The sequence below is a fragment of the Athene noctua genome, chromosome 17, assembly GCF_965140245.1.
Source record: "Athene noctua chromosome 17, bAthNoc1.hap1.1, whole genome shotgun sequence".
NCBI classification, from domain to species: domain Eukaryota; kingdom Metazoa; phylum Chordata; class Aves; order Strigiformes; family Strigidae; genus Athene; species Athene noctua.
Window position 1 is genome coordinate 12,481,304 of NC_134053.1, and position 27,562 is coordinate 12,508,865.

At 49.0% G+C, this 27,562-nt stretch overlaps 3 protein-coding genes and 2 non-coding genes across 12 annotated transcripts in view; 4 read left to right on the plus strand and 1 right to left on the minus strand.

The window, feature by feature from the left end:
- Positions 1-1,807, plus strand: PLA2G1B (phospholipase A2 group IB). Its single transcript, XM_074921409.1, has 4 exons — positions 1-44; positions 119-278; positions 979-1,106; positions 1,686-1,807. Exons 1-4 carry the CDS (start codon positions 11-13, stop codon positions 1,805-1,807), a joined length of 444 nt encoding a protein of 147 aa, XP_074777510.1. The 5' UTR covers positions 1-10.
- Positions 1,808-11,498: 9,691 nt separating this feature from the next.
- SIRT4 (sirtuin 4) lies at positions 11,499-20,136 on the minus strand. Of its 6 annotated transcripts, none has more exons than XM_074921085.1 (6): positions 20,085-20,136; positions 18,002-18,198; positions 15,135-15,640; positions 14,164-14,458; positions 12,822-13,024; positions 11,499-12,359 (listed from the first exon to the last, which is right to left on the minus strand). In XM_074921085.1, exons 3-5 carry the CDS (start codon positions 15,632-15,634, stop codon positions 12,860-12,862), a joined length of 960 nt encoding a protein of 319 aa, XP_074777186.1. In that variant the 5' UTR covers positions 15,635-15,640; positions 18,002-18,198; positions 20,085-20,136; the 3' UTR covers positions 11,499-12,359; positions 12,822-12,859. The 6 variants fall into 6 exon arrangements, with proteins under 6 accessions (XP_074777186.1, XP_074777185.1, XP_074777184.1 ...); XM_074921084.1 differs by lacking the exon at positions 20,085-20,136 and adding an exon at positions 19,099-19,201; XM_074921083.1 differs by lacking the exon at positions 20,085-20,136 and having other exon boundaries at positions 18,006-18,346.
- A 99-nt stretch (positions 20,137-20,235) lies between these two features.
- On the plus strand, positions 20,236-20,376 carry LOC141967637 (U4 spliceosomal RNA). Its single transcript, XR_012634723.1, has one exon. It is a non-coding gene; the product is annotated as a U4 spliceosomal RNA (small nuclear RNA).
- A 451-nt stretch (positions 20,377-20,827) lies between these two features.
- Positions 20,828-20,968, plus strand: LOC141967636 (U4 spliceosomal RNA). The gene has a single exon (XR_012634722.1). It is a non-coding gene; the product is annotated as a U4 spliceosomal RNA (small nuclear RNA).
- A 4,336-nt stretch (positions 20,969-25,304) lies between these two features.
- Positions 25,305-27,562, plus strand: part of PXN (paxillin) — a 47,364-nt gene continuing 45,106 nt past the window's right edge. For all 3 annotated transcript variants that reach the window (XM_074920942.1, XM_074920944.1, XM_074920943.1), the window contains exon 1: positions 25,305-25,390. In XM_074920942.1, coding sequence (XP_074777043.1) covers positions 25,378-25,390 — 13 coding nt within the window. In that variant the 5' untranslated portion in view covers positions 25,305-25,377. The remainder of the gene's footprint in view (positions 25,391-27,562) is intronic.

Sequence of the window (27,562 nt, forward strand, 5' to 3'; positions counted from 1 at the left end):
TCCTCCGAGAATGAAGACCCTGGCCCTGCTTTTCCTGCTGTCTGGTGTGTAGGTGGCACTCGTCGCCCCCCTGGATGGTAACACCTTGCCTAACACTAACCTTTGTGTCTCTTCTCAGTGGGTGCAGCCAGCGCTGCTCTCTCACCGCGGGCTGTGTGGGAGCTCCGGAACATGATCAAATGCACCATCCCCGGCAGCTATCCTATGCTGGAGTTTTCTGACTACGGCTGCTACTGTGGCTTGGGAGGCAGCGGGACTCCTGTGGATGAGCTTGACAGGTTTATAAGACTCTGCTTTTACAAACCCCTTTCCTTGCTTGTGCTTTCATGGTTCTGCATGCAAGCTTAGTCTGGCCCTGCCTATAAATGTTCGCAAAACTCCGTCTGCCGTTAATGAAGCTTTCTCTCAAACATCAATTCAAGGAAGAAAGGATATGTAGTATCACACCTTGATGCCTTGTTACTAAGATAAAATATAATCCCAACAACTCTGTTTTCTCTTCTGTGGCAGCGGCACTACACTCATTCCAGCATTTTTTTTTTTTCAGCAGTGTTGTGCCAGCAGCCCAAACGCAGCTCTGCGCATGCTGCCCAGCGCACAACTATCAACACGTGCAGGGCTGAGCTGCAACTTGGGCAGTTTAGAGATCACACAAGTCTGATAGCCAAGATGCAGTGAATTGTGTCAGCTGTTAGCTCCTCAGCTACCGGGCACTGACTCGGTGTGTAGGGTAAATGCTGGGTTTTGCTTTACCTGTGCCCAATAGACAACTGTGAAGATGCTCTAGTAAGCAGACGTGTACCAGTCACCTCTTGGACCATTAGCTGACAGAACAAAGTCCCTTTGGGGTCATTTGTGATGGCCCTCTTATCACTGGGTATCTTATTTTTTTGTTCAGTGCCTTATGAAAGCAGTACTAGTGTATTTATGTGTCTTACACATCAGCTGAATTTCCATTCTGACTTCTTTGTGTCCCAGGTGCTGTCAAGTACATGATGACTGCTACTCGCAGGCAAAGAAACTAAAATCATGCAGATTCCTCTTGGACAACCCCTACACAAAGTGGTACAGCTTCAGCTGCTCCGACGGGCAGATTACGTGTAACAGTATGTCCACTTTCATGTCGCTCCACTTCAAATATCACTTCAGCCTCTCCTCTGAAGAAAGGGGCTGTGTTACACTGTGCTTTGGCGGCAGGAAGGCGCAGTGCAAATCCCTACCAGGGGGGCTGGTTCTTAGAAACAGGGCACCGGAGTGAATATTCTCCATACAGCACAGAACTTAAAAGGTTTATGAAGATACGTGGTATGGCAGTACATTGGGAAGCCCATCCCCTCTTCAGGGAATTAAGTCCCTGTGGTACTTTTCTGGGAGCCCCTGTAATGGCAGGATTTAAGAAATCAGCATGCTAAACGGGAGTGTTAGGCAGCTTCTGCTGGACATCTCTGATGGCGGAGCTTTTATAGTGCTCTGGAACGGAGATAAGTAGCAGACAGGATGGCAAATAGAGCGGCAGGGAAGGAAGCAAGGAGATTACTGGGCTGGAGCACGCAATTTTGGGGCTGGGGGTTAGCAGGGAGAAGCATGCACACCCTCAAAACGCTGGCAGCAGAAACGCCTGCCTGAGCCCCTGCCGTGCCGGTGAGGGGGCTGCGGGGTCTGACCGCTCCTGCTCTCTCCTCCAGGCAAGAACAACGAGTGCGCGATGTTCATCTGCAACTGCGACCGCACCGCTGCCATGTGCTTCGCCAAGGCGCCCTACAACCCCGAGCACAGCAAGCTGGACACCAAGAAATACTGCAGCTAGTCCCCGTCCCCGTCCTCCTGCTGCGGCCCTGAGGGGGGCGCGCCCCGCGGCGGGCGGCCGCTAATAAAGGCCATGCACGCACCGCCGCTCCGCGCCGCGCTCCGGGAAGGGCGGGCGGGCGCCGAGGGGGGAAAGGGCGGGGGGAGGCCCCGCCCCCTCTGCCGCGCTCTGTGATTGGCCCTCGGAAGCAACGGGGGCGGGACGGGGCGGCGCGAGGCCGGGAGCAGGTGCCCCCCGCGGGGCCGCCCCGCCCCGCCCCGCCGCGCGCGCCGGCCCCTCCCCTCAGGTCGGGCGGCGGGAGCGGGGCGCGCGCCCCTTCCCGCGCTCCGCTGCTCCCGCCCGCCCTCGCCCCCCCCCGTTGGCTGCGCGCAGCTGCCCCCCCCGCGGGTGCGCATCCCCCGGGCCGCGGCACCGGACGGGCTGGAGCTGTTTGTGTGGCCGCCCGCTGTTCGGAGACCCGTATGTGCCCGCCCCGGGGAGGGCTCCCCCTGGTCCGGAGCTGCAGGGAAGGAGATGTTGGCTTGGCAGTCAGGGGAGGGCAGGGAGCGCCCCTGAGGGACAGTATCTGCCCCGCTTTTCGTGGCCGGACGGGGTCCTGGGCCAGAGCTCCCACCCGGACCTGGTGCTTTCATGCTCCAGAGGCGGTTTTGCTGGCAGAGGCTTTCAGGAGGGCGTCGGTGAGCTCCTGTGGCAGGGGCTGCTTATGCCCCTGTTTGCTGCCAGGGCAGGAGGAAGGTCCTGGTTTATCACCAGAAAATAGCTCTCTTGGCCCCCAATTGCCAGAGGAGAGCATGCAGCCCGCCCTCTCATCTTTGATCAGGTGCATAATGGAGATCTTGGATGAGTTTGACAACGAGTATCCGCTCAGTTTATCATTTTGCAAGCTGTTTTCCTTAGAGGACTTTGAGCAGCAGCCTTTGTCCTACACTCAGCAATGCCTGCGTGAGCTGTACTCAAACGTGGAGCAGAACCCAAGGATCTGCAAGAGGGCTCTGAGAAAGCAGAAATGGGTGGAGAAGGAAGAAGCTGGTTTGGCTTCTCTGAAGGTACTTGCAATACCTTCATAGTGATGGTCACTGGAGCTGCAAGGGTATTAGGATAATAATGAGCTAGGATGCTGAATTGCATCTTGTTTGTTTTTTAAAAAAGCATGTATCAGCTAGATACCCCCTCTTAAGGCAGATTGAGTCCTAGTCTGTACCAATATTTGTTACGTTTTTCTTCTTGGGTGTTTATGTACATGAATTTTCTGGAAACATTGAGCTCCTGGGGTCCTCCGCAGAAGTCCTGAGGATCCTGGATGTGCTCCCATCATACAGCTAAAATGAATCATTCTTAGGGCTGGAAGTGCAAGATGAGGTCACCTGTCTTCACACACTAGCTTTCATTCTGAAATTACTGTTTGTAGAGCAGTAAAGGTCCTAAGTAAATGTTACTGAAATCCCTTTGTAGCGATAAATGATAAATGCCATTGCAGAGAAAAAAAAAGTAAAATACCATCACTATTGAGAAGAAACTGTAGTTTTATCATCACAAGCAAGGAAGAGAGCTAAGGTGTGTTTGAAAGCATTTCAGAAACTGTTGGTATAAATTTTCCTTGTAGTAGGAATCCTAGGTTTGAAGTGAGTAGTACATCTACTCCTGGCACCCAACATTTGGCTATGCCAGCATTCCCTAGATAAACTCAATGAATAGATGAAGGCACTAATTCATTCTGTATCTGTCTTGCTCCATAGAGATTTTTATAAGCGTGCACTTAGGTTTGGTCCCTGATCATGCTGCTCGGTTACATGCCACTTTGGTGGTGCAAAAGACCTAAGTATATTTAAAGAGCCCCCTGAGTGAGCCCATACATAGGGGATCTTCCCACATATGTAAAGTGGCACAGGTGGGGGCACTGAAGGGGTTGTGCAAAGTTGCTCTTTAGGACTCTGAGTAAATGGGGAAAGAGCAGGCCAGTGATTGCTTGAACTGACTTACTGCCAGTTTATGGGGAGTACAGACTATGTGAAGATCTCGTGCCATGCTGGTCCGTATTCCTAGTCCAAGACTAGACACAGAGTACCTGAAATACGAGGTATCCCTGTGCCCAGCAGGTGTGGGAGCTCTGAAGCCCTACACAACACCACAGCCATTGCAGCTGGCGTGTGAGATGCTGGAGGGATGGTGGCTCTGTGGGCTTATGTTGCAGAAGTGAAGCCTCAGCGTCTTATCTTTCTTTTCTCCATTGTTATTTTCTAGGCCAAGATTTTTCAGGCTCTGCAGGGAGAGCAGAATTACTCTTAACTATATGGGCATTGCAGAGATGAAAGAGAGAATGCTCCAGCTGAGATGATACATACAGAGAGCAAACAACTGTGCTTGTGGTAATGACTGTTTCGGTTTCCATCTGGGCCTGGAGACCAATACTAGACACTTGTACTGTTGCTCTTCTGCTCAGGCTCAGCATTTCTTCTTCTCTGCCACTGTCTAGTTAGTGATGCAAAAGGGAAAAAGTGCAGAATGTGGTAATTGGATATCGTTCCTAAGTTGGAAGGGAGAGGACAGGGGACACACACAAAACTGCAGATATTATCTGTATTTGGAATAGTGGTTTTAAATCCCAGCTGTCTTGACTCTGCCTTTCACCTTCCTAAAGAAGTTTTGTTCCTGACCATTCAGGAAAGATCTTGGGGAGAATAGTGGTATGTTTTTGTAACATCTCTTTCACACTTTCTCTCAGTAGACCTGAGAATACCTTACAAAAAGGCAGAGGTCACAGTATTATGTCTGTTACTTTATGGAAAACAGATGCAGAGGCGTGAAGTGGATTTCTGAACGTCAGTATGACTTCTGGATTGATCAACCGATTCAGAATTCACTCTGGTCTCATCCTTCCAAGCCTAGTGTCCTGTCCCTTGCTCAACACTACCAAAGTTTTCCTCTTTGATTTGAATCCCACCTAGACGATTCTGTGATTTTGGGAATCTGCTGTGCACCTGTTGGCTATTCTGTTGCCTCTGGGACTGGCTGCCCCAGACAGTAAGAGACATAAAGAATATGCATCTTTTGGAGCAGAAATGTCTGTTAGAATAGACAGAGGAACATTTCTGAGTAATTAATATCCAGCATTTCAAAAGCACCTTTTACCACCAGAGTGTTGCACAAACAAGATACAGAAAACAACACATCCAGTGAAGGGTATTGCAAACTCTTCCCATTTAATTGAAAATACTACTTTGACTTTCTTTTAAGAGTGAGAATCTACTGCTGTTGAAGTCACTATCAAAACTCCCTTAAGTTAGGAGAGGAACTGAGGTCCCTATTTGATATTTGCTGCTCTGGCTCCAAGCTGAATGCCTGATAGTTGGTTTCCAGGCCATATAGTGGGTATATATAGTCCTGCACAGAAGTTAGACAATTATTGCTATTCAACACTGACTGTCCCTGCAGTTTGGTGTCACTGGGGACAAGGCCCAGTTGCAGAGCTGCTTTTTCCTGCTTCTCTCTCCTCTCTGCAGACTGTTGAAGGTCCCTGCAGCTCCTTGCACACCACCCATGTGCCCCAATGCGAGGACCCGCGTTACTTACACTGTGAGACACGGAGAAGTCTGGTCCTGTGCAGAAATCCATCACAGCCAGCCACTCAGATAACCAGCTATTAGAGAGTGCTCCACAAACTCTGCCATGCGTTGGGTCTGTGTGGCTGGGCCTACTGGTGGGATGCTGTGGTTCTTGCTGTTGACATAGGAATGGGGACCCATATATGTCTCTTAGGTCACCCCCTCTTACCCTGTTTTATTGTGGAGAGTGGTCCTTGGAAAGACAGAGGCAGTATGGAGATCCAGCCAAGGTTCAGAATACTTTTTTCCATGGAAATGTTGACACACCAGTGGCTGTTTATTGAGGACTGGAATACAAAAACTTCACCCAGCTTGTCTCTGGCATTTTCATTAACTTTCTGGACTGCTCATGTCTACTAAAACATGCCTGGCAGAACTTGCCTCCAGAGACAGTTTTGCCACCTGGAGAGAAAAGAGCACGTTCAATACCACGCATACAAATATGTTTCTGCTGTGGCTGTTTTTACAGCAGTTACTTGTAGTACAAGAGGAGAGCATGCAATTTATCCGAGATTAATAGACGGGAGAAGAGTTTTCAAGGTAATGTGAAGAGAACTGAATATAGATGGAGAGTGTTACAAGTGAGGGAGCAGAGGTGATGGCTTGCAATGGTGTGTACAAGGATAGGTCTTGGACCTGACTTCCTAGATGTGAGGGCTTGCTGAGCAAATGCAGAGATGTTTGGCTGTCTGTGTCCCATTGAGCTGAACTGCATACTTCTCCTTAGAAAGAACCTAAAAGTTCTGTTGATTTAATTGCTCTGTTGTGCATCCTTGCCTCCTTGAACTGCTGTTGTCTCTTGGCAGTGAGGATGGGGTGAATTTGTAGGCCATTTGTTCCCTGTGCTTTAGCCTGTGACTAGCACATGCTTCCCTCGCACCGTATCTGCATGGGGGAACGTGGGTAAAAGGCTGCTGAGAGGAACTTCTGCTCCCTTCCCCAATACCCCAAGCAGTTGTGTTGCTGCAGTGACCAGTAGAACAACTACTGCTGACTCCACTTCTTCTGCATCCCAATAGTATGCGCTATAAAAGGAGGGCAAGGACTTCTCTGTCTGTTATGGGTAGCTACAGCTCCTTCCCTCTAAAGTGGTTGAGATGATTCATCTGCTAAATGGTGCATGCAAGCACTGTCTTGTTTTTGTAACTGCAAAGTAGTGGTATTGCGGGTTTGGTAACAGCCTAAGAGTATTTAGTAGACTACTTCAGCAGAGAGTTAAGTGCAGTAGGCCAAGCTGGAGAGGGGCAGGCCCTGCAGTGTTACCGGGGTCTGGTCACAGGAGGGTGCTGGCGGGAAGAGTGGTTCAGCCCACACCTTTCTGAAATGCCCTTCTGCCTGTCTTGCTGCTCCCAAATGCTTCTCGCCATGGGAACTGCCAGTGTGAATTGCAGAAGAACCTCAGGGAAAGTGCCAGAAAGGTGGCAGGCGTTCTGGGGTCTTTTTTAGAAGGTATTACCCCAGATGAACTGTTTTGCTGCTGCACGCAGTATTTTATGTCCCTCTTTTTCTACCACCACCTGAGCAGAAGCCACTTGCTGCAACTGCACATTTCTGTACGAGAAACATACTCACTTGCTTTGCAAGACATCTGATTTTATGTTCCATTTTGCAGTGCATCTCTAAAACTTACTTCCTGGAATTTTTTTGGGTGGTTTTCATGAGCCACAAGCTCCATGTTTCATCACACCCTTTAAAACAAGCTTTTCTCTTTGATCAGCTCTTTACAGCTCCAAATTTCCCTCTGACTGAAAGGGCCAATCACCATAAATCTGGCAGAGCTTTGGGAATTGTCTTCAACCCATTTGGCTGCATGCAATGCAATAAATGGAGGTTATTATTCCCCTTCATGCTAAGCCATGAAAGCTCATCAAAAAGCATTTGCTTCTTGTCTCAGCTCCAGTGCTGTTTCCCCCAGGCAACAAAGACACCCATGGCAGTGAGAAGGTAGCCTTAATCCCACAGTGTGTGATAGCCTCCATTTCCCGAGGGTCCTCTGGCTTTCCTTACCTGCAGGCACAGCTGCTTTGTTGTAGAAGTAGTAGGTGCACAGAGAGACGAGGAGCCTCGCTGCAGCCATGGTCAGTTCTGTGCACAGACACAGGAGTCAACTGTTCAACCCAATTAAGTTCTGTCTCGCCAAGTGCTAAACAGAGGAGGGTGTAATCGGATTTTTGTCATATGCCACCTGCTTGAGTGAGAAGCCAAGCACTCCCACCAGCCGCCCTCCCACCAGCAGCAGTTTGTGTCAGACTATGAACTCCAGGGCACAGACTGACTTGTTGCATATAGACAGTCTTTAGAGTTAAGAGTCCAGTTGGATTTTCTTCTCCTTTGCCCTTGCCAATGTGAAGATGTGGGATCACACTGGAAATCTGGATGCAGCGTGTGTCTAAATCTCTAAGTTTCTTTTTTTGCAAGAGCCTTCTGATAAAGGAATAGCAGAATGCACCAGAAATCCTCTTTTATTAGCAAAAAGGCACCATTTCTGATTTGCATATGCCGAAGCTGCATATGTTTTCTGGGTCTCGGCAAGGGCAAGCAGCACTTCAGTCATTCCCTCAAAACCGCTTGCCTGTAGTGCGTAAAAGTCACAGCTCTGTATCATAAGGCCCTCTAACACAAAAGGATTTTTCTTTCCACACCCCTCTTATTTTTAGCCTTTGTAATTGTTACCTGCCTGCCTAATTGTCCTGTCAGGGTGAGTGGATATGAATTTCTTACTGTCCATTTGTGTCCCCTGCATGTTTTCCTGTATCTATCAGGACTTGGGCACGTAGCTCACAGAGCACTCGGCTGTGCAACCCCTGCTGGGGACCCTTGCAGTTAGAAAAGCTCACAGAACTGATACGACAGGAGGAAAAGTATTGATGGGCTCCTTTTCGGTGTATCAAATGAATCATCCATCTCTTCTTTTCAAGGCGCCAACCACAGAAATCAAAGCTGTGTAACAGCCCATGTACCAGAATTTCCCATTCCTGCAGAAAGACAGCATCAGCCAGGAGGAATCTGGCATCTGAAAGGTATTTTCACAGTGTCTATCAGTGATGAAAATGGCCAGACCAGTAGGACTGGAGCAGCAAAGTCCTCGATAGTAGATTTACTCTCTCACCACTATTATCTTTTCTGTAATCTAAAAACACCATTGCTAAGGCCAAGTTAATTCAGATCTCAAAAACCCTTCAGAGACACAATATAGAACTCTGACTTCAGGCATTTGCCTGAGACCCAACCCTCCTCATTCCTTTCCCACTGACTCTAGACAGCCTCCTAGGATAGTTGCTTTCAGTTGCTGTTTACCTGGGGCTGTCCTGGGAGAGGTTATGTGAGAGGAAGACTCCATCTGTCCTGCCCAAGCCCCAGGTTTTAAATGAACTGACTGAGGAAACCAGTAAGTTGGCACTGGTTTTAAATATTTCTTTTTCCCTCCTCACAGATGCAAAGACTGGGAAAGGGCAACACCCAAGGCAGTCACAGGGGATGAAGCACACTGTAATAGGTAGATTTAGTCACCTTCACTCCAAGATTCCTGAACTTCCCAAGTTCACCATGCCCAGGGTCTTACATCCTTTTCCAGAAGTCATGAATAAGTACGTTTGTCAGTAGGCACCATCTGACTGTGAGATGTGGGAGGCTGCACTTACACCATACCCACCAGGAACAAGCCCTTCAGGCCATCTGCAGCCCTCACTGGAGCACAGTATGTGAAGTATCTTTCTCAGGTTGCAAGACTCGATTACAAAGTTTGCTCTCAGAATTTGCCCAGAAACAAAGACAAGATTTGCCAAATAGGAAGTAGCTTCTATTTGCTTTGGCTAACTTCAATGCCACTTTCAGTGGAGCAGCAGAAAAATCCATGATAAGGCACTCCCAGCTCCTCTATCCAAACCTCAGGAGCTTGTCCTAGTAGGAACAGCTGCAAGAAAAATGGAAGAGGATAAGCTGTTGATTCAGCCAATTTCATGGTAGAAAACTGCCTTGTGCTGTTGTCTGATGTATACTTTTGCCACCCATAGGTGGGCAGAGCTACAACTTCAAGCCCTGACCTACAGTACTGGTGGACTCATAACAGTGAGCCAGAAAAGGTAGACGAGGATTGACAGGTGGAGGATATGGCTGGCTTAAAGCAGACAAGGTAGATAGAAAGTATGTGTGTTTCCTTCTTGGTGGTGGAGGAAGAGAACACTGCTCAGGCTCTGTGACACTATTTTTCTGTTAGTTTAGGCCAGTAATACAAGGATTACCTCATACTGTTTAGTCTTCTACAAACAATATTTCTCCCCCTTTTCCTTCCCTTGCAAATCCTGCAAAGGCTGAGAGAATAAAGCTTGGACAGTTCTTTCAGTGAGTTTGTTCTTTTCCCACAGCATGGCTAATTTGCATCCTGTAGTGCTCAACCCTGGAGGTTTCTGTAACTCCCTCCAGGCTGGTAACTACATCAGCAAGCTGAGAAACATGAACTTCTCAGGACAGGTCTTTGCTAGCTACCTGCAATGACATAGTTATCTTCTGATAGGTGTTATCTCTCTGCATTGCATCTTCCCACACAAACGGGCCCCAAGGAATGACAGAGGAAGGTGTCAATCAGCATCAGAGTGATGCAGATCTGGATTTTGGTGTAGGAACTTTAGGCTTTCTTTGACATTTCTCAGTTGAGTAAACTTACTTCTCAATGATGTCTTGGGGAACATGTTAAGAGGTGAAGTGCTCTGAGCCTGCTCTAAAAGGTCAGTTTTAGTAGTGCTGGATCAGCTTAGCAGAAAAGGAAAAAAAAAAAGGAACTCCTTTGTCTTCAGCCTCATACTTTTTGTGTATATGTTCATTAACCTATAGTAATAAACCATGCACAGGAAATTTACTGTAAGTCATTGTCCTAGTAACTTAAAAGTATATAGTATAATCAGTGGTGGAGGGCCAGGGTGACATGGCTTATTTATTAGTAATACTGAAGAGACACCCTGACTCGTCTCTCACAGGCTCAGCTGCTGAACAGGAGAAGAGGCAGGGATAGATGTGGGAGGTTAGTTATCTGTCACATTGCTAATGCCAAGTCCTCACTGGAAAAGTTTTCTTGTTTTAGACTTCTTGGCAATGCTCCCCACCTTCTCGAAATGCTGGCTCTACTGGCACTAAACCTGCAACCTCTGTTACCTATGTCATACAAGTTTCAAGGTGGTGCAGAAAATGACACATACAAGTGAGAAACCCAGCCCCAGTTCCTCTGCTAAGGAGGCATAAATGTCTCTTCTTACACAGAAAAACCTATGCAAAGAAACACTCTGGCTGTGTGGAGACTCTGTAAAAGCTTTGATTAGCAGGACAGCTGTATGAGTGACATCTGTGAGCTTTCTTCACTACCAAACAGCAGATCCCTAACTTGCTGGAAAGTGGGATCTCCATTAAATGAGAGCAGAATGCAGGTAGGGGTCCTGAACTTACCTCGCTTGGCTTCTAAGTGAAGCCATGTCGCCTCTGACCCATAACAGCCACATCTTGAAACGCATTAAGTATCTTTAATTTCCTCTACCTTCTGCAGAAATTGGGTGCCTAAGTATCCCTTAAATTCTGTGGTTTACTTGCTCCTGCCTGGCATGGATTTGAATCAGCAACAAAGCAAACAAGAACTTTGCAGCATGTGGTCTGTTGTCCTTGCTTTGCTACTTGACCGTTTAGCAGGTGACTCTGGCATCCTTGCTAACCGCGTGTGACAGTTCTTGTCAAAATACTAATACAGGACGTCTTATGGGGAGAGTAGGACTGGGGCATTTGGAAGACCCCAACAATTAATCTCCCTCATAGCCAGAAGGGGAGTGGTAGATTCATGCAGAAGGCTGCGTCAAAAATTTAGTGTTGTAGTCTAGGCAAGATTCTGTCTTTTACTCTATAAATGGTTTAATATGGCTTATGTTACCACCCTAAGGATCAACAAAAAATGGTTACCCAGTAGTGATGGATCTCCTGTTAGGAGTGTGGAAAATTACATCTATTAATAGTTTGAGATTACCTCCTGAGGGAGACCTATTGTACAGATTTAATTGTATTTCTCTCTTAATTCATCAGCTGTTAGTAATTACATCCTGCATTTTTGCAATGGAGAAAATGAATCTAAACTGGCTGTTGAGACTGTACTTAAAATAAATCATAGGAGGGAGAGGAAATTATAATGCAAATAGTATCAATCTTGTAAACAATTTTAACTCACTACTTAGCTATTCATTAATTATATAACATTTTCAAAAAATGCATTCTGGAAAATGTAGCAGCCACACTGAAAGCAGTGCTGGTCAGATTAACTTAAAGTAACTCCTCTGGCATTTCAACAATATATTATTTTTAAAGGGTTCGGATAGTAAGCTGTTTAGCTTGTCAGCTGACAGTTGAGAGAAATGCTGACTTTTCCTCCTTGTTGGAAGATGTCAGCCTTATAGTCTGTGCTTTCAAATAATCTCTTACAAGAGCAGTACTCTTGTCAGCTTCTAATTTGAATCTTTTTTTTTATTCCTTAAAAAATGACAACTGCAGTTCCTCTTGCCTCCTTTTCCTCTTTGCACACTCCACAGTTGCCCACTAGTGGTTTTGGATCCTCCAGCAGATACTTGGTTTTCCACAGTGCCTTCCTGCGCTATAGCCGTTACTCGGCCAAAATCCCTGTCCCTCATTCTTCTCTGGGGACTATTATAAGAAAGGTATTTTGTTCTCAGATATGGTAGTCTGATTATCTTGTCCCAGTGAATGAAAAGACAAGGCACCGTTTACAATGGCAAGGTAAGGCAGAAAAGTACTTTTTTCATCATCATCCTGTTTCCTGGTAAGTGGAGATGGTTTCAATGGAGAAAACTGGCCAGGCTGACATGTGCGAGGCTTGCTGCCCTCTCCTGGTGTCATCAGGGGCCATGCACTGATCTCACAGCTGTCTCGGAGACTGAGGTTTTCCCCTTTTGAAATGATGAGTCCTGCAGGAGTGGAGGGAAGAAGCTGCTTTATAGATGGAATTGATGGAATTGATTGTTTTAACAGCAGTGTTTTGATTAGGATTAGCTGGATCAATTAAACAAGGCACAGCTTTTGAACTGTCAGGTGCAGAAGTAACAGTGTCAATCAGGTTCTCTGAATCTGCAGATGATGCCCTGTAGTTTTTGGATTGTGACAAATGGATTGGAACTCAACACTGCTGAGTCTTCTGACTGCTCTTGCCCGATTTTGTGGGAGCGTTAGCACTTAATATGCTTTTTGTTTATGATCATGGGAAACAGTATGACGGCCCATCAGAGCACACCATTTACAGATGAAGATTTACAGCCACATTTTGGTGCACATTATCAGAACATATTTTTACTCAGCACACCTCAGTCTCAGTATTTGATGGGAACCCATCTTCTTACCCTGTAAGGTGACTGACCAGGAAGGGTACTCACCCTGTAGAAATAGTTTTATTCCTGAGTGCTACTGAAGCTCAGCTTGTTGGGTCACATGCAACAATCAAAGGCAGCAGCTCTCCGCAGCGGGAATTCAGTTTTAAGGATGCAAAGTGATCTACCCTTGTGGGCCCAATGTTAAGGACTGCAATTGGCAGCTGCTTCTCCCGGGCAGCAAGAGCAAACCTGTAACCAGAGTATACCTACAGGAATACCAGAAGACAAAATTACAGGCAGCTTAGGCAAAAGAGCTACAGAAAGGAGTAAGGAAAGTAAAATAGTTGCTGTTGGCAGTGGGAAAATGGGCTGTGTGTACATGCTGTGTCAGGCAACTGCACTGAATTCAGGTAGGAAGTTCTTCATTCAGGAGTGCACAGAAAAGAAGAGCTTTTAACCCCTGTCAGCGAAGGATTTGCAGTTTCATAGAAACTGAAACTTCATAGTACATTGAAGGGAAATGCCTTGTCTTTTAGTAAATCTCTGCAGCAGTTTTCATTAGCTATCATAGGCACTTAAATGCTTTTACTTTGATGGTTTTCACATGGCCCAGCTTAGGTACTACAAGAATGAACCTAAGGCATTTCAATCATTTCTGTACAAAGGATTATAAGCTTAATAAGTGCAAGCTCAAGGAATTTGTTTCCAGTATCCTGAAGCCAAGAGAATCACAATCAGGCAGCCTTGGTTTTATCTCGTTCTGGGAGGCGTTAGAGTAGGGTTTTTTTAATGTAATAGAACTCGTTCCTGGCAAATTTCTCTTCTATAAACTCTATTCCAGAAGCTTCCATGGGTTAAACAACAGGGGTTTCTACACTACTTTATAGATAAGAGGCTAATGGAGAAAACACATTATGATACAAAGGACAATCCTAAGCAGCAAGCAGAGATATTTCTGCTCTCTTATTGAGAATTTAATTAGGAATTAGAGGTAATAAAATCTGGTATTTCACACAGCATGCCATGAGGCCTAGAAAGCTGCCAAAGGCTAAAAAATTCAAGCGAAGAAATGTGGGGTGGTAACCTCTGCAGAAGTGAATTGTATCTGGTATCTTGGCTTTATGGGTAATTGTGAACCTACAGTGTACTGATGGAGGAGGTAGCAGAGAGGTCTGAATGGAGTTACTTATAACAGCATGAAGTAGACTGGCAACAGAGTGACAGGGATGCCCAAACAGGCCAACTGTGACGCCAGATTCCAACCACAGTAAAAATAAGATACAAAGAAGCTCTGGAGAGACTGTTCTGATCCATGAGCAATTAGTATTCCTAAATTGTGGACCAAGGATTGTTGCAGGCAGAGTAGCACAGAAATAGGAACACAGTGTGAGGAAGACGTACTTACCTGCATAGAGGATCCTGCCACCAGCATGGAGTCTGATTCTGCCAGGCGTTCGTGCACAAAATTCACTTTTTCCCGGCTCACCGTGTCTCCAAAGAATGTCACGTCAGGCTTCAGGATTCCACCACATTTACGGCAGGCTGGGACTTGGAAATTATGCACTTGCTCGTCCGTCAGGAAGACATCCCCATCCGGAGCCACACCGAACGCTTCAGCTTTCCAGGTAGGATTCAGAGCTTCAAAGTGCTCCTGAAGCTCAGAGCGTAAGATTTGGTCTCCACAAGCCAAGCAGAAAACCCTGAAATTCAGAGCAAAGTCTTAATGGAGAATTTTATGTCAGCTGAAGATCTGGAGTCTGTAACTTGTTTCTTAGAAGGCCTGTAAGGTCTGTTGTCTTTATCCACATTTATTTACCAAACAGTACAGGTCAAGGAGCTGTCTTCCCACCTCTGATTGTTGCTTTATAGGAATGCTCTAGAGAAAGAGCTTTGAACCCTCTCTCCCAGTTCAGGCTGTGCTTCTTCATCTGGAAATCTTGGGTGATCACAGCGAGGCTGTGGTGGCCCTTCTCCAGTCCACTCATCCTGTGCATCTCTGGCACTATCCACTCTGCCTACCGCTGGATAATCCTTGCACCCTCAGGATCGACTTGTCCTCTTCACTGAGAGGACATTTGCTGTAGTGAGGAGAGGGGAAATTCTGACTGATGCAGGCTCCAAGGGAAATGATCCAAATAATGCTCAAAAAAAATGGAGTGGTGTTCATGTTTCTTAAATACTGTGCTGTAAATAGTGCTGTCTGTTCTGAGATATTTTTCTCCACCCCAGCCCAACACCATCACCCAGAGCACGTCATCTCCAGGAATTGACATTTCACCTCCTTTCTCAGCAGCTAACACTGCACCTCCTTGTCAGTCACCCTCAGAGAGAGACCGGAGGATCAACCATCCTCCCTCTGCCAACAAAGAGTAGTACCTGTGCGTGCAGCCGTGCAGTTCTGTCAGGCGCTGGCTCCCGGCTTTGGTGTGAAGGGCATCCACATTCTGTGTCACCAGCCAGTGCAGCTTCCCCAGCTTCTCCCAGTCTCTTAGTACCAGGTGTGCTGTGTTTGGCTGGTGGGAGGAGAACTGGGGCCAGCCCACAAAGTTCCTTGCCCAGTACCTCTGCCGGGCAGTGGCACTACGAACGAATTCAGTGTGTTGGATGGGCCGTCTGTCTGTCCTAGCGTAGAGCCCGACACCCTCAGAGCGGTAATCTGGGATCCCCGATTCCGTTGAGATTCCAGCTCCAGTCATCACAAACAGCCTCTTGGAGTTCGAAACAAAGCGCTGCAGCTCCTCTACTTCCATGGGATGTGGGGGAAGACAAGCTGGCACGAAAGTCAAGTTTGGAGAGGTGCTGGATACAGAACGGGATCTGAAATGACGGAATCTCATGGCTCTGCAAACTCCACGCAACCTCGTGGCAGAGAACATGTTCAGCTAAAAGCCAAGAACAGAACACAGGGCAGGTTAAAAGAAAGCAAAGAGCATGTGCTTAATTCCATTTTCCTGGGATTCTCTGAAAAATGATGCTTGTAAGTATTCTTTGCTCTCTTTTGTTTTTAATAAAGAAACCCAAATTATTTTGGAAATGTTAACTAAAGCCCGTGGTCTGAGGACAGCATTTGTACATCCCTTTGACAGAGGGCAACACTATGGACTGCTCGAGGTACAAGGACAAAGTTAGCAGCCCTGACTTGCAGGATTCCTTCTCTTCTATCCTGGTGTAAAGGCTGGCTGCCTAAGAGGACTTGTACAGAGCCCAGAAAGACCTGAGCATGAAAAGTCTTTCCCGGGTATGTGCAACAGAGCAGAGAAGAAATGGCTGGAAGGACAAGCACCCCATCCGAGTCACTGCTGGGCTGGCTCTTCCCCAGAAGAGACCCTTGCTCTGCTTGCTTTAAAATCGTGCCTGCTCCAAATCAGTACTTTCTGTTTACCCCATCCTTTGCACATGTTGTGAGAAGAGAGAGAAAAACAACTTTGAAATGGTGCTTTTTCAGGACAAAGACCTTGACTGGAGTTACTCCCGGTTTTTGGGGTTTTTTTTAAATTTTTGTTTTTTTATAAAGGCCTGGTGCAGAACAGGCCTTGAATGGGACTGAAGATGATCAGGACACTACCTAAATGCCTCTGGCACCTCCTCCTTTGTGGGTGCCACCTCCCCAGAGTCAGTGGAGAGGTGGAGGGGTACTGCTTTGCTTCTCTAGCAGAAACACGGGCCTTTGCTGAGAGATCACCCAAACGTGTGTGGGGCAGAAACAGCTGCCTGGCATGTGGGAATGGGAGGGATATCCTGCTTTCAGGGAGGAATGGAATGCCCTATTGGGGACAGGCAGGGTGGCTTTGTTGACCAGTAGACTGGAATTGTGTGTGGGACCTGTTGTTACAGGAGTGCATTGGTTTAGACATTTTGTTTGGTCTTTCTAGCAGTCTTCAGTTCTCCTTTCTCCATTTTACTATTTTAAAACCCTTCTTTTCTGGGCCTCTGTATGGTTTTGCATACAAAGTACAAGAAGTTTTGAATGAAACAATACTGAGAATTGACTCCTGCCATCTCCCTTAGCAACGGGGCTTGTATAAGAGATGTGGAAGATGGAGGAAGGACTTCAATAACTAATAAAAGGAGATGATCTCTAGAGAGCAATCGCAACAGACCCCAGCTAGTCTGGTGTTTAAAGATTGCTCAGTAACATGGGCTACCTGGATACAGATTCATGCCCACTCCCACTTCTGCCCTCACCATTACAAATTACTGGGAGGACACCTAAGGGACTGGGTCTCACTGGGAGTTCTCAGCCAGCTGGAGCAGATCCCTTTCAGGTGTTACAGGCAGGGGTTTGAAGGAGGGCTCTGTGCAGCTTGTTGGCTGTCAGATGGTTAAAGCATGTAGGCAGTTCCACAAATGCTGACTACAGGAAACTTACAGTGTCTGTGAGAACCTGTGGTAGCTCCGAGGAAGTCAGGGTGCTCAGGTGATGAGCTTGTCTTAAAGGTTGGCACCCACATGCTTTTGATGACCCGTGCTTCAGCGCCTGGGTGGTCTAAATTGCTTTGCCTCAAGTCCCCAGTCCCCCACAAGTACCAGTTCTTACAGTGAATGGAGCAATATTTAAATACAGTTAAAGGCTGGGTGTTTGGCTCTAATTATCATGATACTCAATTGATGCTACTGGCAAAGGGACAAATCATGACTGATTTGTCTCAGTTAATCTCCAGTTCTCAAGGCTGTGCATCATCAGTTGAACTATAGGGATGACTGGACTTCTTCTGTAATCTGAATTACTTTTAAAGTCTAAGCAGTGGATTCTGTTTGCAATGATTTTTGCCTTCATTTGTTGTTTAGCAGGAGTTGTGTTGGGCATTCCCTCCAAAGAGGTTTTAATTTTCCATAGGAATTCGTTAGAAAGGACAAAGTCTCCCAATAAACTGTGATTTGCTTTGAGAATAACTTTTGTCATGATGGTCCCCAAAGGCTGGTCAGTCAGTCTGACAGTATTTAAATTGCTTTAACTGATGAAAATTCTCCATTCCTGTCCCTTATCATCAGAAGATCTCTCGGAAGGAAATGTTCTGAAGGGGAATGAAATGGAGATATAACATGAGTTGGCCCACAAGAGTGAGAGAAGGCAAGGGGTAGGCCAGCAGCAAAAATAACAGATACATTCTGAGAGCTGCTGTGAAGTGTAGGATTGCAAAAGACAGAGTATTTCCTGTGAAGTGCAAAGCTGCTTTTAAAATTAAAGTGCTCAGATTAAAAAATAACTATGATACATAATAAGTGAAACTCTTTAAACATACCTACCGAGATCTGAGGCTAGAGATTGTTTTTAACACGCATCCAAAATGTTCCACAGAAAGAGATCGGACAAATTCAAGGCAGAAGGTTTCCACAGACGGTTACAGGCCAGAAATGCAGAGGGACAGCCACATCACCCGAGTCTCTTTTGCTGCAATAATGGTGGTGGGTGGAGTGGTAACAGCCGAACCGAACACATCTAACCAAATAAGAGTGATACGGTCAGTAACGCCTGAAAACTTACCTTTCATAATGCTGCCGTGCCCGGCCGCGAAAAGGAAAGGGCTGGCCTGCCAGAGGAGGAGTCTTCTGGGAAATGTAGTTCATGAAGAAATTAAGACCCAAGCACAAAGACTACAATTCCCATGCTTCAAAGAAGGAAAAAAAAAAACCAAACCCAAACCCAAATCAAAACCACGAGTGCCTGACACCTGGTAATGTCAAATTGAAAACTGCAAGAGCTTCATCGCTGCCCTCAAGGAAACATGAAGGAATTAAATCAGGTTTGATCTGATACAAACGTGGCTAATAGCTTTGATAAAATGCACTGTAGATGCTTGTCCTTATAAAAACATGCATTTTCACTGATACTAACAGGTTTTAGGCTGTATGACTAAACAAATCGTGGAAGAAAAATCCACTGAGGGCTGTTAAAAGACATCTCTTCTAGCTCAGGAATCCCCTGAGATGTGAATCGCTGGAGGCTATGGGGGAAGGCTGGGCTGACACCTTGGCCCTGTTCTGGCACTCTTCCTTTGGTACCCACACTCCATCCCAGAGACATGGACCTGCTGGGCAGTCCTGATGTTCATAGTTAAACACATTTGGGATGATGGGAAAAAGGTTTGGGAGGGAAATGTGGAAAAGGCAAGGATGGAGAAATAATGAAAACAGGGTCTGTTGCGCTGCAGTTAGTGTGGCCAGACAAAACCCAAGAGGCCAGCATGGGACAAGTGATCTCTGTTCAGCTTTCAAAGGAGGCATGGGTGAAAAATGAGAGGGCAGCTGTTGCTTTGGTCTGGCTGGACCTCTCCTAGGGCACAGTCAGGCACCTTGAGCCACTTCAGGATCCAATTTGTCGCCACCAAAGGGCTCGTACCGGCCGTGCAGCTCACTGGCTCCTTCCTGGGCTGGGTCTGGGGGTCGCCTGGCCCGTTCCCGCTGTGCTGGGGATGGTTCCTGCCGGCGGGCAGAGCTGGCACGCTCCAGCCTGGCAACGCCCGGGGGGAGCCGGGGTGCTGGGCTGGGGGCACCACCTCGGAGGAGCGGGCCAGCGGGTCAGCACAGCCCGTCTGCAGAACTGCCCCCTGCTCACGCCCCTCAGCGCCTCTGGAAGCGGGAGGGATTCTTCCAGCATTTTGCAGTTGATCCAGCAGATCCTCCTTCCTAAGCGGGCAGGGGTGGCTGCTTGTGATGACTTAAGTTCTTGTTTGTTGTTTTTGGGTTGGTTTTTTTTTTCCCAAATAAGTCTTATTTTTCTAAAGATCAAATAAAAGGAGGGGGTGCAGACTGCTGCACGGTAGCAGCCTGTGCTGGATGTTCGCCTATTTGACACACAACGGGCTCTTTCTAATCATTTGGACACCTTTTCAAACGCCTTCTCCAAACAGCTCTTGCTAATTAGTTCAAAACATTGCAGGAATTTTTAATTCATCTTTCTGGCCTCTTACAGTCATTTCAAAGCCCAGCTGAGCCCGGGCCTGGATACAGCAGCGTGACATTTGGGGATGAGGAGGGAGTAGCGCGTCCTGCTCGCGCGGTGCCAGCCCTGTCACCCCTGGGCTCCCTTTCTGGCCAACGTCGTGAGTCTCAACCGCCTGTCAGGCTCTAAGCGCACGTTTTAAGAGTTTAAATCTTTTTTCAAGCCGTTGGGCGGTGCCTTCGCTTTAGCGCTGCCGGGGTAGGGAGGGCAGCCCGGGCCCGGCAAGGCCCTTTCCATCCTCCCCGGGGCAGCACCGGCGAGTTTTGGCCGCTCCCCCCGGCTCGGGGCCGCCCCTTCCCCGTCGCTCATTACCATAGCGCCCTCCCGGCACCTCCCGCGGCCCCGCAGCCCTTCCCTCCCCCCTCCGGTAACACCCCCCTTACCCCCTCCCCTATCTCCGTTAACCCGCCGCAGCGGGAGAGCGGGGGGCGGCGGGGGGCGCGCGGCGGCGCGGGGCGCGTGCGGGCGCGGCGGCGCGCTCTGAGCAGAGGGGCGGGGCGGCGGCGGCGGGGGGCCCGGGGGGCGGCGGGCGGTAGCTTTGCGCAGTGGCAGTATCGTAGCCCGTGAGGTTAATCCGAGGCGCGATTATTGCTAGTTGAAAACTTTTCCCAATACCCCGCCATGACGACTTGAAATACAGTCGGCACTGGCAATTTTTGAGGGTCTCTTCGGAGACTGGGTTTGTGTGGTTAACAACAGATACCGACGAAAAGGGGGGGAGCCGCGGGTGGCGTTTACCGGCAGCGACTCGGGGTGGTGCGGGGCTCCCCGCGGGGAGGGGCGCTGGGGGCGGGCGGGGCCGGCCCGCGGCGGGTGCCCGCAGGCTGCGGGTGCCCCTGGGGTGGGCTGGCGGGGGCGGGGGGAGCCCCTCACGGAGCGGGCGGCGGCCCGCGTGACGTCACGCCTACTTTGCATACTCGTTCCCAGAAAGCTCCGCGGCCGCCCCGCCGCTCGGTGACGGGGGGGAAAATCGGGGTGTCCCCGCTCCCGGTAGCGGCGCGGAGAGCACGGCGTGACGGGGAGCGCTGCCGGGGGGGCCGGGAGGGGGCCGGGGCCTCGGCGGGGCTCGCCCCGAGCTGGGCGGGGGCCCCGGGGCGAGGGGCGGCGGCGGCGGGAGCAGGGGGTCAGCTTTGCGCAGTGGCAGTATCGTAGCCAATGAGGTTAATCCGAGGCGCGATTATTGCTAATTGAAAACTTTTCCCAATACCCCGCCATGACGACTTGAAATATAGTCGGCATTGGCAATTTTTGACAGTCTCTACGGAGACTGAGTCTTGGTGTCAAAAGCAGAGAAACGAAAAAGTGATCACCCAGCTCGAGGGGAGTCAGAGCGACGTAGCACCCACCTAGGCAGGGGTTTCCTTCTGTTCTCTCCCGGCGCGGCCAGTGCCTGCTCCTGCCAAAACCACGGCTTAATAAATTGCGGGCGCATTTACATAAAAAACTTGGTTCTTGCTTTTTTTTTTCCAAAGCTGCTGGCGCAGGAATGGGTCCGGGAGAATGGAGGTGGGGGCGCTGGAGGAGCGTTGCTCGCGTACCTCTCGCTGGGGAGGCTGCCCTGGGGAGCAGGGGCCTCTCCGGCGGCGGCTTGGCCAGGAGGAGAGGGGCTGGCGTTTCGGGAGCGAGGGGGGGAACTTTGAATCGTGCTGGACCTGCTCTAGAAGTGCTCCAAAAGCTGTTAGGGAACAGCTTTCAGTGCACACTACCATAACCTCCATTGTGTGTGGATTTGCTAATTGGCATCCCTTGCTTTAAAAAAAAAAAAAAAAAAAATCGGCTCCTTATTGTCAAAGAAATCACAAAACTTTACTCTGGAAAAAGCAGCTGATGGTTTGGTGTAAAACCCTATTATATAAGTAAACCCCATCCATTTCTAATTTGCAGCTGTTGTCTTATTTAATATCTAAGTGGACCCCATGGAAGGAGACCAGGGCCCATGGCACACCAGCTCCCTGGGCTGAATCTCTGCTGGAGCTGGATGCAGCTGCCCTCTGTCACTTCGTGTGAATTAGATGTAGCTTATGCTGCTGGCAGGTTACCTCTGAAGTTCCCTGAATGCTCCTGTGTGCCCTCCGGATGCTCCTACCAGTGAGACCCAGAACCTGGCAGCTGTTTTAAACTGTAACAAGGCAGAGTAGAAAACTCAGTAGTGAACATTAACGTTCCCTCTTTATCAGGTTTCAGCATAACATTCATCAGTGCTGGGGTACTACACGCAACAGTGACCAAAGAGCGACAGTGAAACCTCACAGATTGGATTTGTCCCCCCATTTGTGCTTCACTGTTAGCAATATCAATTTGAAATCAAAACCTGATGCGTAGGGATGCCATTACCCTTTGGCAGAATAAGCCACAGTGATAAATACCAAAGGCCCATGTAGTTTACAGTGAGTAGTACGCTTCATGTAATTAATTGCTTGTTTCATATGAACTGTGTTGATATGTATTGGCTTCATCACTTCACTGTTTCTTGTCTCTGCTGCCAAAATGGTGATAATACACTGACGTGATGCTTTCATTCTGCATTGTGAAGTCATGTCCTACATCTTATGCTAGAAACCGAGTTTGTTGGTTTTGCTGTAATAGATCCTTTCAATGGTTGGACCTTGAATGGGGAAATTGCATGCTGAGATTTACTTGCATTGTCTTAATCCTAAAGCTCTGCCTGAATTTTTCTTTTATGCATTCACCTGAAGAAAGAGCTACAACCCCTTGCTGGATGTCCATGTGGCACAGCACAGAGGACACACACTGCAATGAAGTCATTATCATCACTCTGTGGTTTTCAGTTACTCTAGAAAGGGCACTAAGTAAGATCTAATCATGCCTTACAAGTCAGTGTGACTTCATATCTTCCTCTCTGATATAGATTGTCTGCTGTAAATAATGGTGCTTTTCACAGGAGGTATTATGAAATTAGCTTGGATCTCTCCTCTGTTTGGCAGCCAGTCTGAGATTACAGCCCTGAAGGGGACAGGCGGACAGTTAATCCATCCAGTCTCCAGTTTGTGGAGGTCAGTGGGTTAAACCACCCTTCTATGGAGCTGGTCCGTAACTAGTAAACCATGCTTTGACAGGAGGGAAGGATGCCTTGAGCAAGTACTTGGGTTGTGTGGAGCTAGGAAGTCCTGAAGTCCCAACATTATGTTGATATTGACTCACTCTCTGACTTTTTTCCAGCTCCCAGCCCTGTTTCCCATCTGTAAATGGGGGCAATAACTTCTTGGCACACCTTCTGTGAAAGATAAGTCAAGTCATAATGTGTCTTAGTCACAGGGCACAACATAAGAGGAAGCCCTGTGTGTTTCTCTGATGCACTACCTGCCTTTGTTCCCTGGCGCTTTCCCAGAACCATTTATGAGGGATGTAGCTGCTCTCAGCGTCACTCTCCCCTCAGCCCCACCAGCAGCCTCTGGGCATGCCTTGGGGACACTCCTACAGCCTAGGAGTAGGGGCAGGTTAAACCCAAGCTGCTAAGACAACTGCTCAGTGGTGTGGGCTCAGACTAAACTCATCCAATGTTCACCTTCTCCTGTCCTTCCTAACTCCCTGGAACTCCTGTTTTCTCACCATCTACCTGTTTTCTGCATCTGAAACTCTCTCTGACTCACAAACACCTTTAAGTAAGATTTTAAGTAAGAAATGTTAGCATGTCACTCATGTGACAGCCCTGCCTTTCCACCTCACTGACCCTTTCATAGCAGTGCTGAAGCCACAGGCAAAGCTTTAGAGGCAATGACTTTTTTTTCTCTTAGACTAAGCAGTTTGGACACAACCTATTTCTTGCGGGTGCAGCCCTAATTGGTGCTATGACATGTTAATTTGAGCCCTGAGACAGAATAGAAACTGCTTTCTTGATTTGCACTCACTTCCAGACTCCCAAAGGACACTGTAGGAAGCTGAAGATAAAAATTGCATACCAGGCCACAATATGAACAGAGCACAGTGGGCACTTTATTTATGCAGAGGTAAAAATACAACCCAAGCCGAGACACATGCCTGTGACGTGTTGCTAGAAGAACTATACTGATCCCAGGGAAGGACGTGTTGGATGACCCTAGGTTCACTATGCTACTAGTAAGTGCTGGTGGTTTATGTTACTCCACCTGGGAGGACACATCCTGAAGTCATCATTATACAGCTAGGGATGGGTTTTGAGAAAATGTAACAGTGACTTAAAATAATGTTTTAAATTTTGCTCAGGAACAAGCAAAGGGGGTGTCAGGTGAAATCCTTAGCATCGATGGTGAAGCACATGGTGAAAGCCATTGCTTACATTTGTACCTAGATCTAGGTAAGGGTGTCATTTTCTGAGAAGTCCTGGATTTGGAGTAACACCTGGAACGACTTTCCTGGAGGCTGTTGATTATTTGCAAGCATCGTCTGGGACTAGGGAGGGAATATTTCCATGCCCACCTAATGATAGTTCTCATTATAACATGTCTTACCACAGGAAATACGATGGCTGTTGAATTGTGCTAGCTGAAGAAACTGGGTGTGTTCGTGCCTACAGAGTGAAAAATAAAGCATTGGAGATTGCTAGCAGCTGACCTCATGTTCTCAGCTTTTATGAAAATGCAATCCCGTAATCTCAGCTCAACAACAGGACATGTGCTGTTCAGCTCTGAGAACATTCTCTGACTCGGTAGTAATTTCATGAGGAAAAGTGCTAAAAGTGCTGCAAGAGTCATGTTTCCTGGATCCTTAGCTGTTCCCACACTGATAGCTTTCGGTGTAGCTCTCATCAGATTAGGAGCTGAACACGGGCTGAGCAAATGTTTTTACTGCCATGTCGACTTGGCCAGAGCACGATGGTGAACACCAGCTCTGGGGAGGGTGGAGCTGTCTGTGGTTTGGGCAAGGCTGAGGACTCGGCTGCGCTGGAGCGTGGTTTGGTCGCGGCTGGAAAGGAAAAGCAAGTGGGAAATGGTGGTTCAAGATGCACCTTCACATGATAAATCCACGAGGGCCGTTACGGTTTCTAAACACAGCAAAGGAGAAGTGGTTGGTGGCTTTCCTTTACGGTGGCAACAGCTTGTGGAAAATTGTTCGGGAAAGGTTTCACCTGCCCAAGCGTTCCTGTGGAGCGGGTAGATGGTAATCTGGGGCTCAGAAGCGCCAGTTTGTTCCAAGGCTGCTGGGGCAGGGCGCTGCGGTGTGCAGGGCTCCTCCCGGGCAGCAGCGCCCCGCAGCCTGGCACGGCTGCCCTCGGGGTCGGACCCCTGGGGAGGGTCCTGCTCCTCGAGTGACGGGACAGGAGCGGGGCTGCGCTGCGGGCCGGGCACCGGCAGCCTCGGCCGCGTGTGTGTAACTCGCAGGCCGGGGCCTCGCCCGGGCAGGGCCGCAGGACGGCTCCGTGCGGCGAGGGCCGGGAGCCGCAGCGGCTCCGGGCGCCGCTCTCCCCTCCCGCCGTTTCCCGGGGCGCGTTTGCACCCCCGGGGCCGGGAGAGGCCGAGTGTCGTGTGTGTCCCCCCCCCCCCCGCTCCCTTCCCGGGGCCGGGCTGGCGGCTCCCGCTGCCGCCGGTAGGGGGCGGGGCCGGGCGGGCGCGGCGCGGCGGGGGCGCGCGCGGGGCCGGAGGCGCGCGCGGGGGCGGGCCGGGAAAGTTGCGAGGCGCTGAGGCGGGCGGCGGCGGCACCGGTACGGCACGGCACGGCACGGCACGGCACGGCGGCACCATGGACGACTTGGGTGAGTTCCGAGCCGTGCGTACTCCCCGCGGCTGGGGGGAGCCGCGCCTCAGCGCCCCGGGCACCCCCCGCGGCGGCCGCGGCCCGCCCGGCCACGCTGCCGCCCCTCCGCGCCGCCGCCGGCTCCGCGCCGTGGGGCTCGGGCCGGGCCTGCCGGCGCCCGGGGCCGTGTCGCTCCCCCGCGGACGGCGCAGGCCCTCCCGGCTCGCCGCGCCGCTCGCCCGCCCCCAGGCCCCTCGGCTGGGCTGCCCTGGGGCCGCCGCCGTCCGGGCCGTCCGTGTTTGTCCCGGCTCTGCCCCGGCCGGGAACGGCGCCCTTCGGTGCCCTGCCCCGGGAGCAGCGTGGAGCGTGGTCGGGTTTCAGCGGACGCCTCCTTCCCTGCCGCAAGCCCTCCAGCCTGTTCTCGGGCGAGATCCGTAACTTTGCGGGGTAACTTTGCGGGATCCGGAGTGGCCAGCGGGGAGCCCTCGGGGGTGAGCGGGGCAGAGCCCCAGCCCGACGTGCCGCGGGGCTCAGAGCTCATCCTTCTCCTCCCTTGGCTTCTCCCAGGTGTCCTGAAACCTTCTGAAACCGTGTAGCGGGGAAACATCAGGCAACTGGTTTCACTGGAAAGATCTAGAGAGTTTGAGTTCCTTTGGTACCAAGCCGGAAAGGGGGTGGATCTGCCCAAATCCCTTGTGCTCTGGGAGACATGAGGGTGACTGAGTTCTGCTTATGAAACCGATTAAATCAGACACTGGGGAGGGGCCGCAATCCGTTACTTCCATCCTACCTTTAATAGAAACCAGACGTTCTGTTAAGATATGCTCCAGGAATATTACAGTTTTATTACTGGACCTGGAAGCTCACATTACAGTGCTGGCATAAAGCTGGTGGTCACACCTTCAGAAAACAGACTCTGAACTGGGCTGATGAATAAACTTAGGGAGCAAGGAGTCCGTCAGCTGCGTGGCTTCCTGGTGAAAGGTGCACCACGAAGCATTCGTTCTTGGGGAGTTCACCCTCTGCTTGGGTGAAGTAACTGGTGGTGCAAACAGAATGAATTTCTCCTGTGCTGCTTCTCACAGTTACTGTTTCTTTAAGCGGAGACAGTTCTGTTTACCGTTTCTCACATCCCTCAGCCTCGTTATCTCTCGGGGATTGGGGGCAAGTTTCTAGTCTGTTCAGGAATGTGTTGCTAGTCAGAACAGGATTCACCCAGGCTGTGTATTGACTTGCGGAGTGGCCCTTCAAGGTGAGCTTGCAGATAGCATTGTGTAGGGCCAGTTTAGTGTCTCATCAACATGCTCTTTAACAAACCATGGAAGCTGTACTGTGCCTACTGCAATTGTTGCATTCCTTGAACATTGGTAGTGCGACTTTCCAGTTGTTTGAATAGGCTACTGCAGTTTCAACACATTTTTCCTTTCCTCTGTTACGAGGATTAGAGGTGAAATGCAAAGAAATGCTGAGAAAGATCTGAATTTGTGTCTGGTTTGAGGTGTTAAATGTATTGGCACAACCAAAAGTTAAAAGTTGTTATCTGATTTTTAAAATAGAACTTTTTGTCTCTGCAACTTGATTTCATCAAGTCTGAATTACACCATGTCTTTCTCAATTTCTGTGCAGTCTTCCAGACTGGACAAGATCTGATTATCTAGCAGTAAGCAGCTGAACAAAAATTGGGACCCTTTCTAAGCTTTTCTTTGGTGTACGGAATTCACCACAGAAAGGCACATGAGCTATCTTCCCTCTGCAAATCATTGTTAGCCCCAAAATTGCTCACTTATTTTTCTAAAGCCATTCGCCTTGGGATGCATAAATAAGGGAACAATGCTGCGCTGATACAACTCCCCTGAAATAAGTAAAACTTTTGAATTGAAGTGAGAGTTGTTTGTTTTTCTTTCCTCATTATCTATGGGTGGATTATCAGAGTTGTGGATTAACTGTGCCATGGATACAGACCTCTGTGCTGGCTCTGTCCAAAGTCAAGCCAGTCCGTCAGGACTTGTTGGTTCAGGCAGAATGCCACGTGGACGTAGCTGCACTGCTTCCAGGGCCAGTTTTGGCCCAAAAGTAGTTGAGCATTGAGGTTCAGAGTTGATGTCAAGTTAAGATCAGTTTAGGTATTTCCACACCATGCTTCTGAATCTATGTGGTGCAGAAATGACTAGTGACTGATGGACCTTGCTGG

Bases quoted from the DNA above. Each gene is read 5' to 3' on its own strand.
- PLA2G1B (XM_074921409.1), top strand. From the start codon at position 11: ATGAAGACCCTGGCCCTGCTTTTCCTGCTGTCTG. The intron at 45-118 runs GTGTGTAGGTGG...GTCTCTTCTCAG, and splicing joins CCTGCTTTTCCTGCTGTCTG to TGGGTGCAGCCAGCGCTGCT. The intron at 279-978 runs GTTTATAAGACT...TTTGTGTCCCAG, and splicing joins CCTGTGGATGAGCTTGACAG to GTGCTGTCAAGTACATGATG.
- SIRT4 (XM_074921085.1), bottom strand. From the start codon at position 15,634: ATGTTCTCTGCCACGAGGTTGCGTGGAGTTTGCAGAGCCATGAGATTC. The intron at 14,459-15,134 runs GTACTACTCTTT...TCTGAATTTCAG, and splicing joins CTGCACGGCTGCACGCACAG to GGTTTTCTGCTTGGCTTGTG. The intron at 13,025-14,163 runs GTAAGTACGTCT...GTATTCCTGTAG, and splicing joins TGGCAGGATCCTCTATGCAG to GTATACTCTGGTTACAGGTT.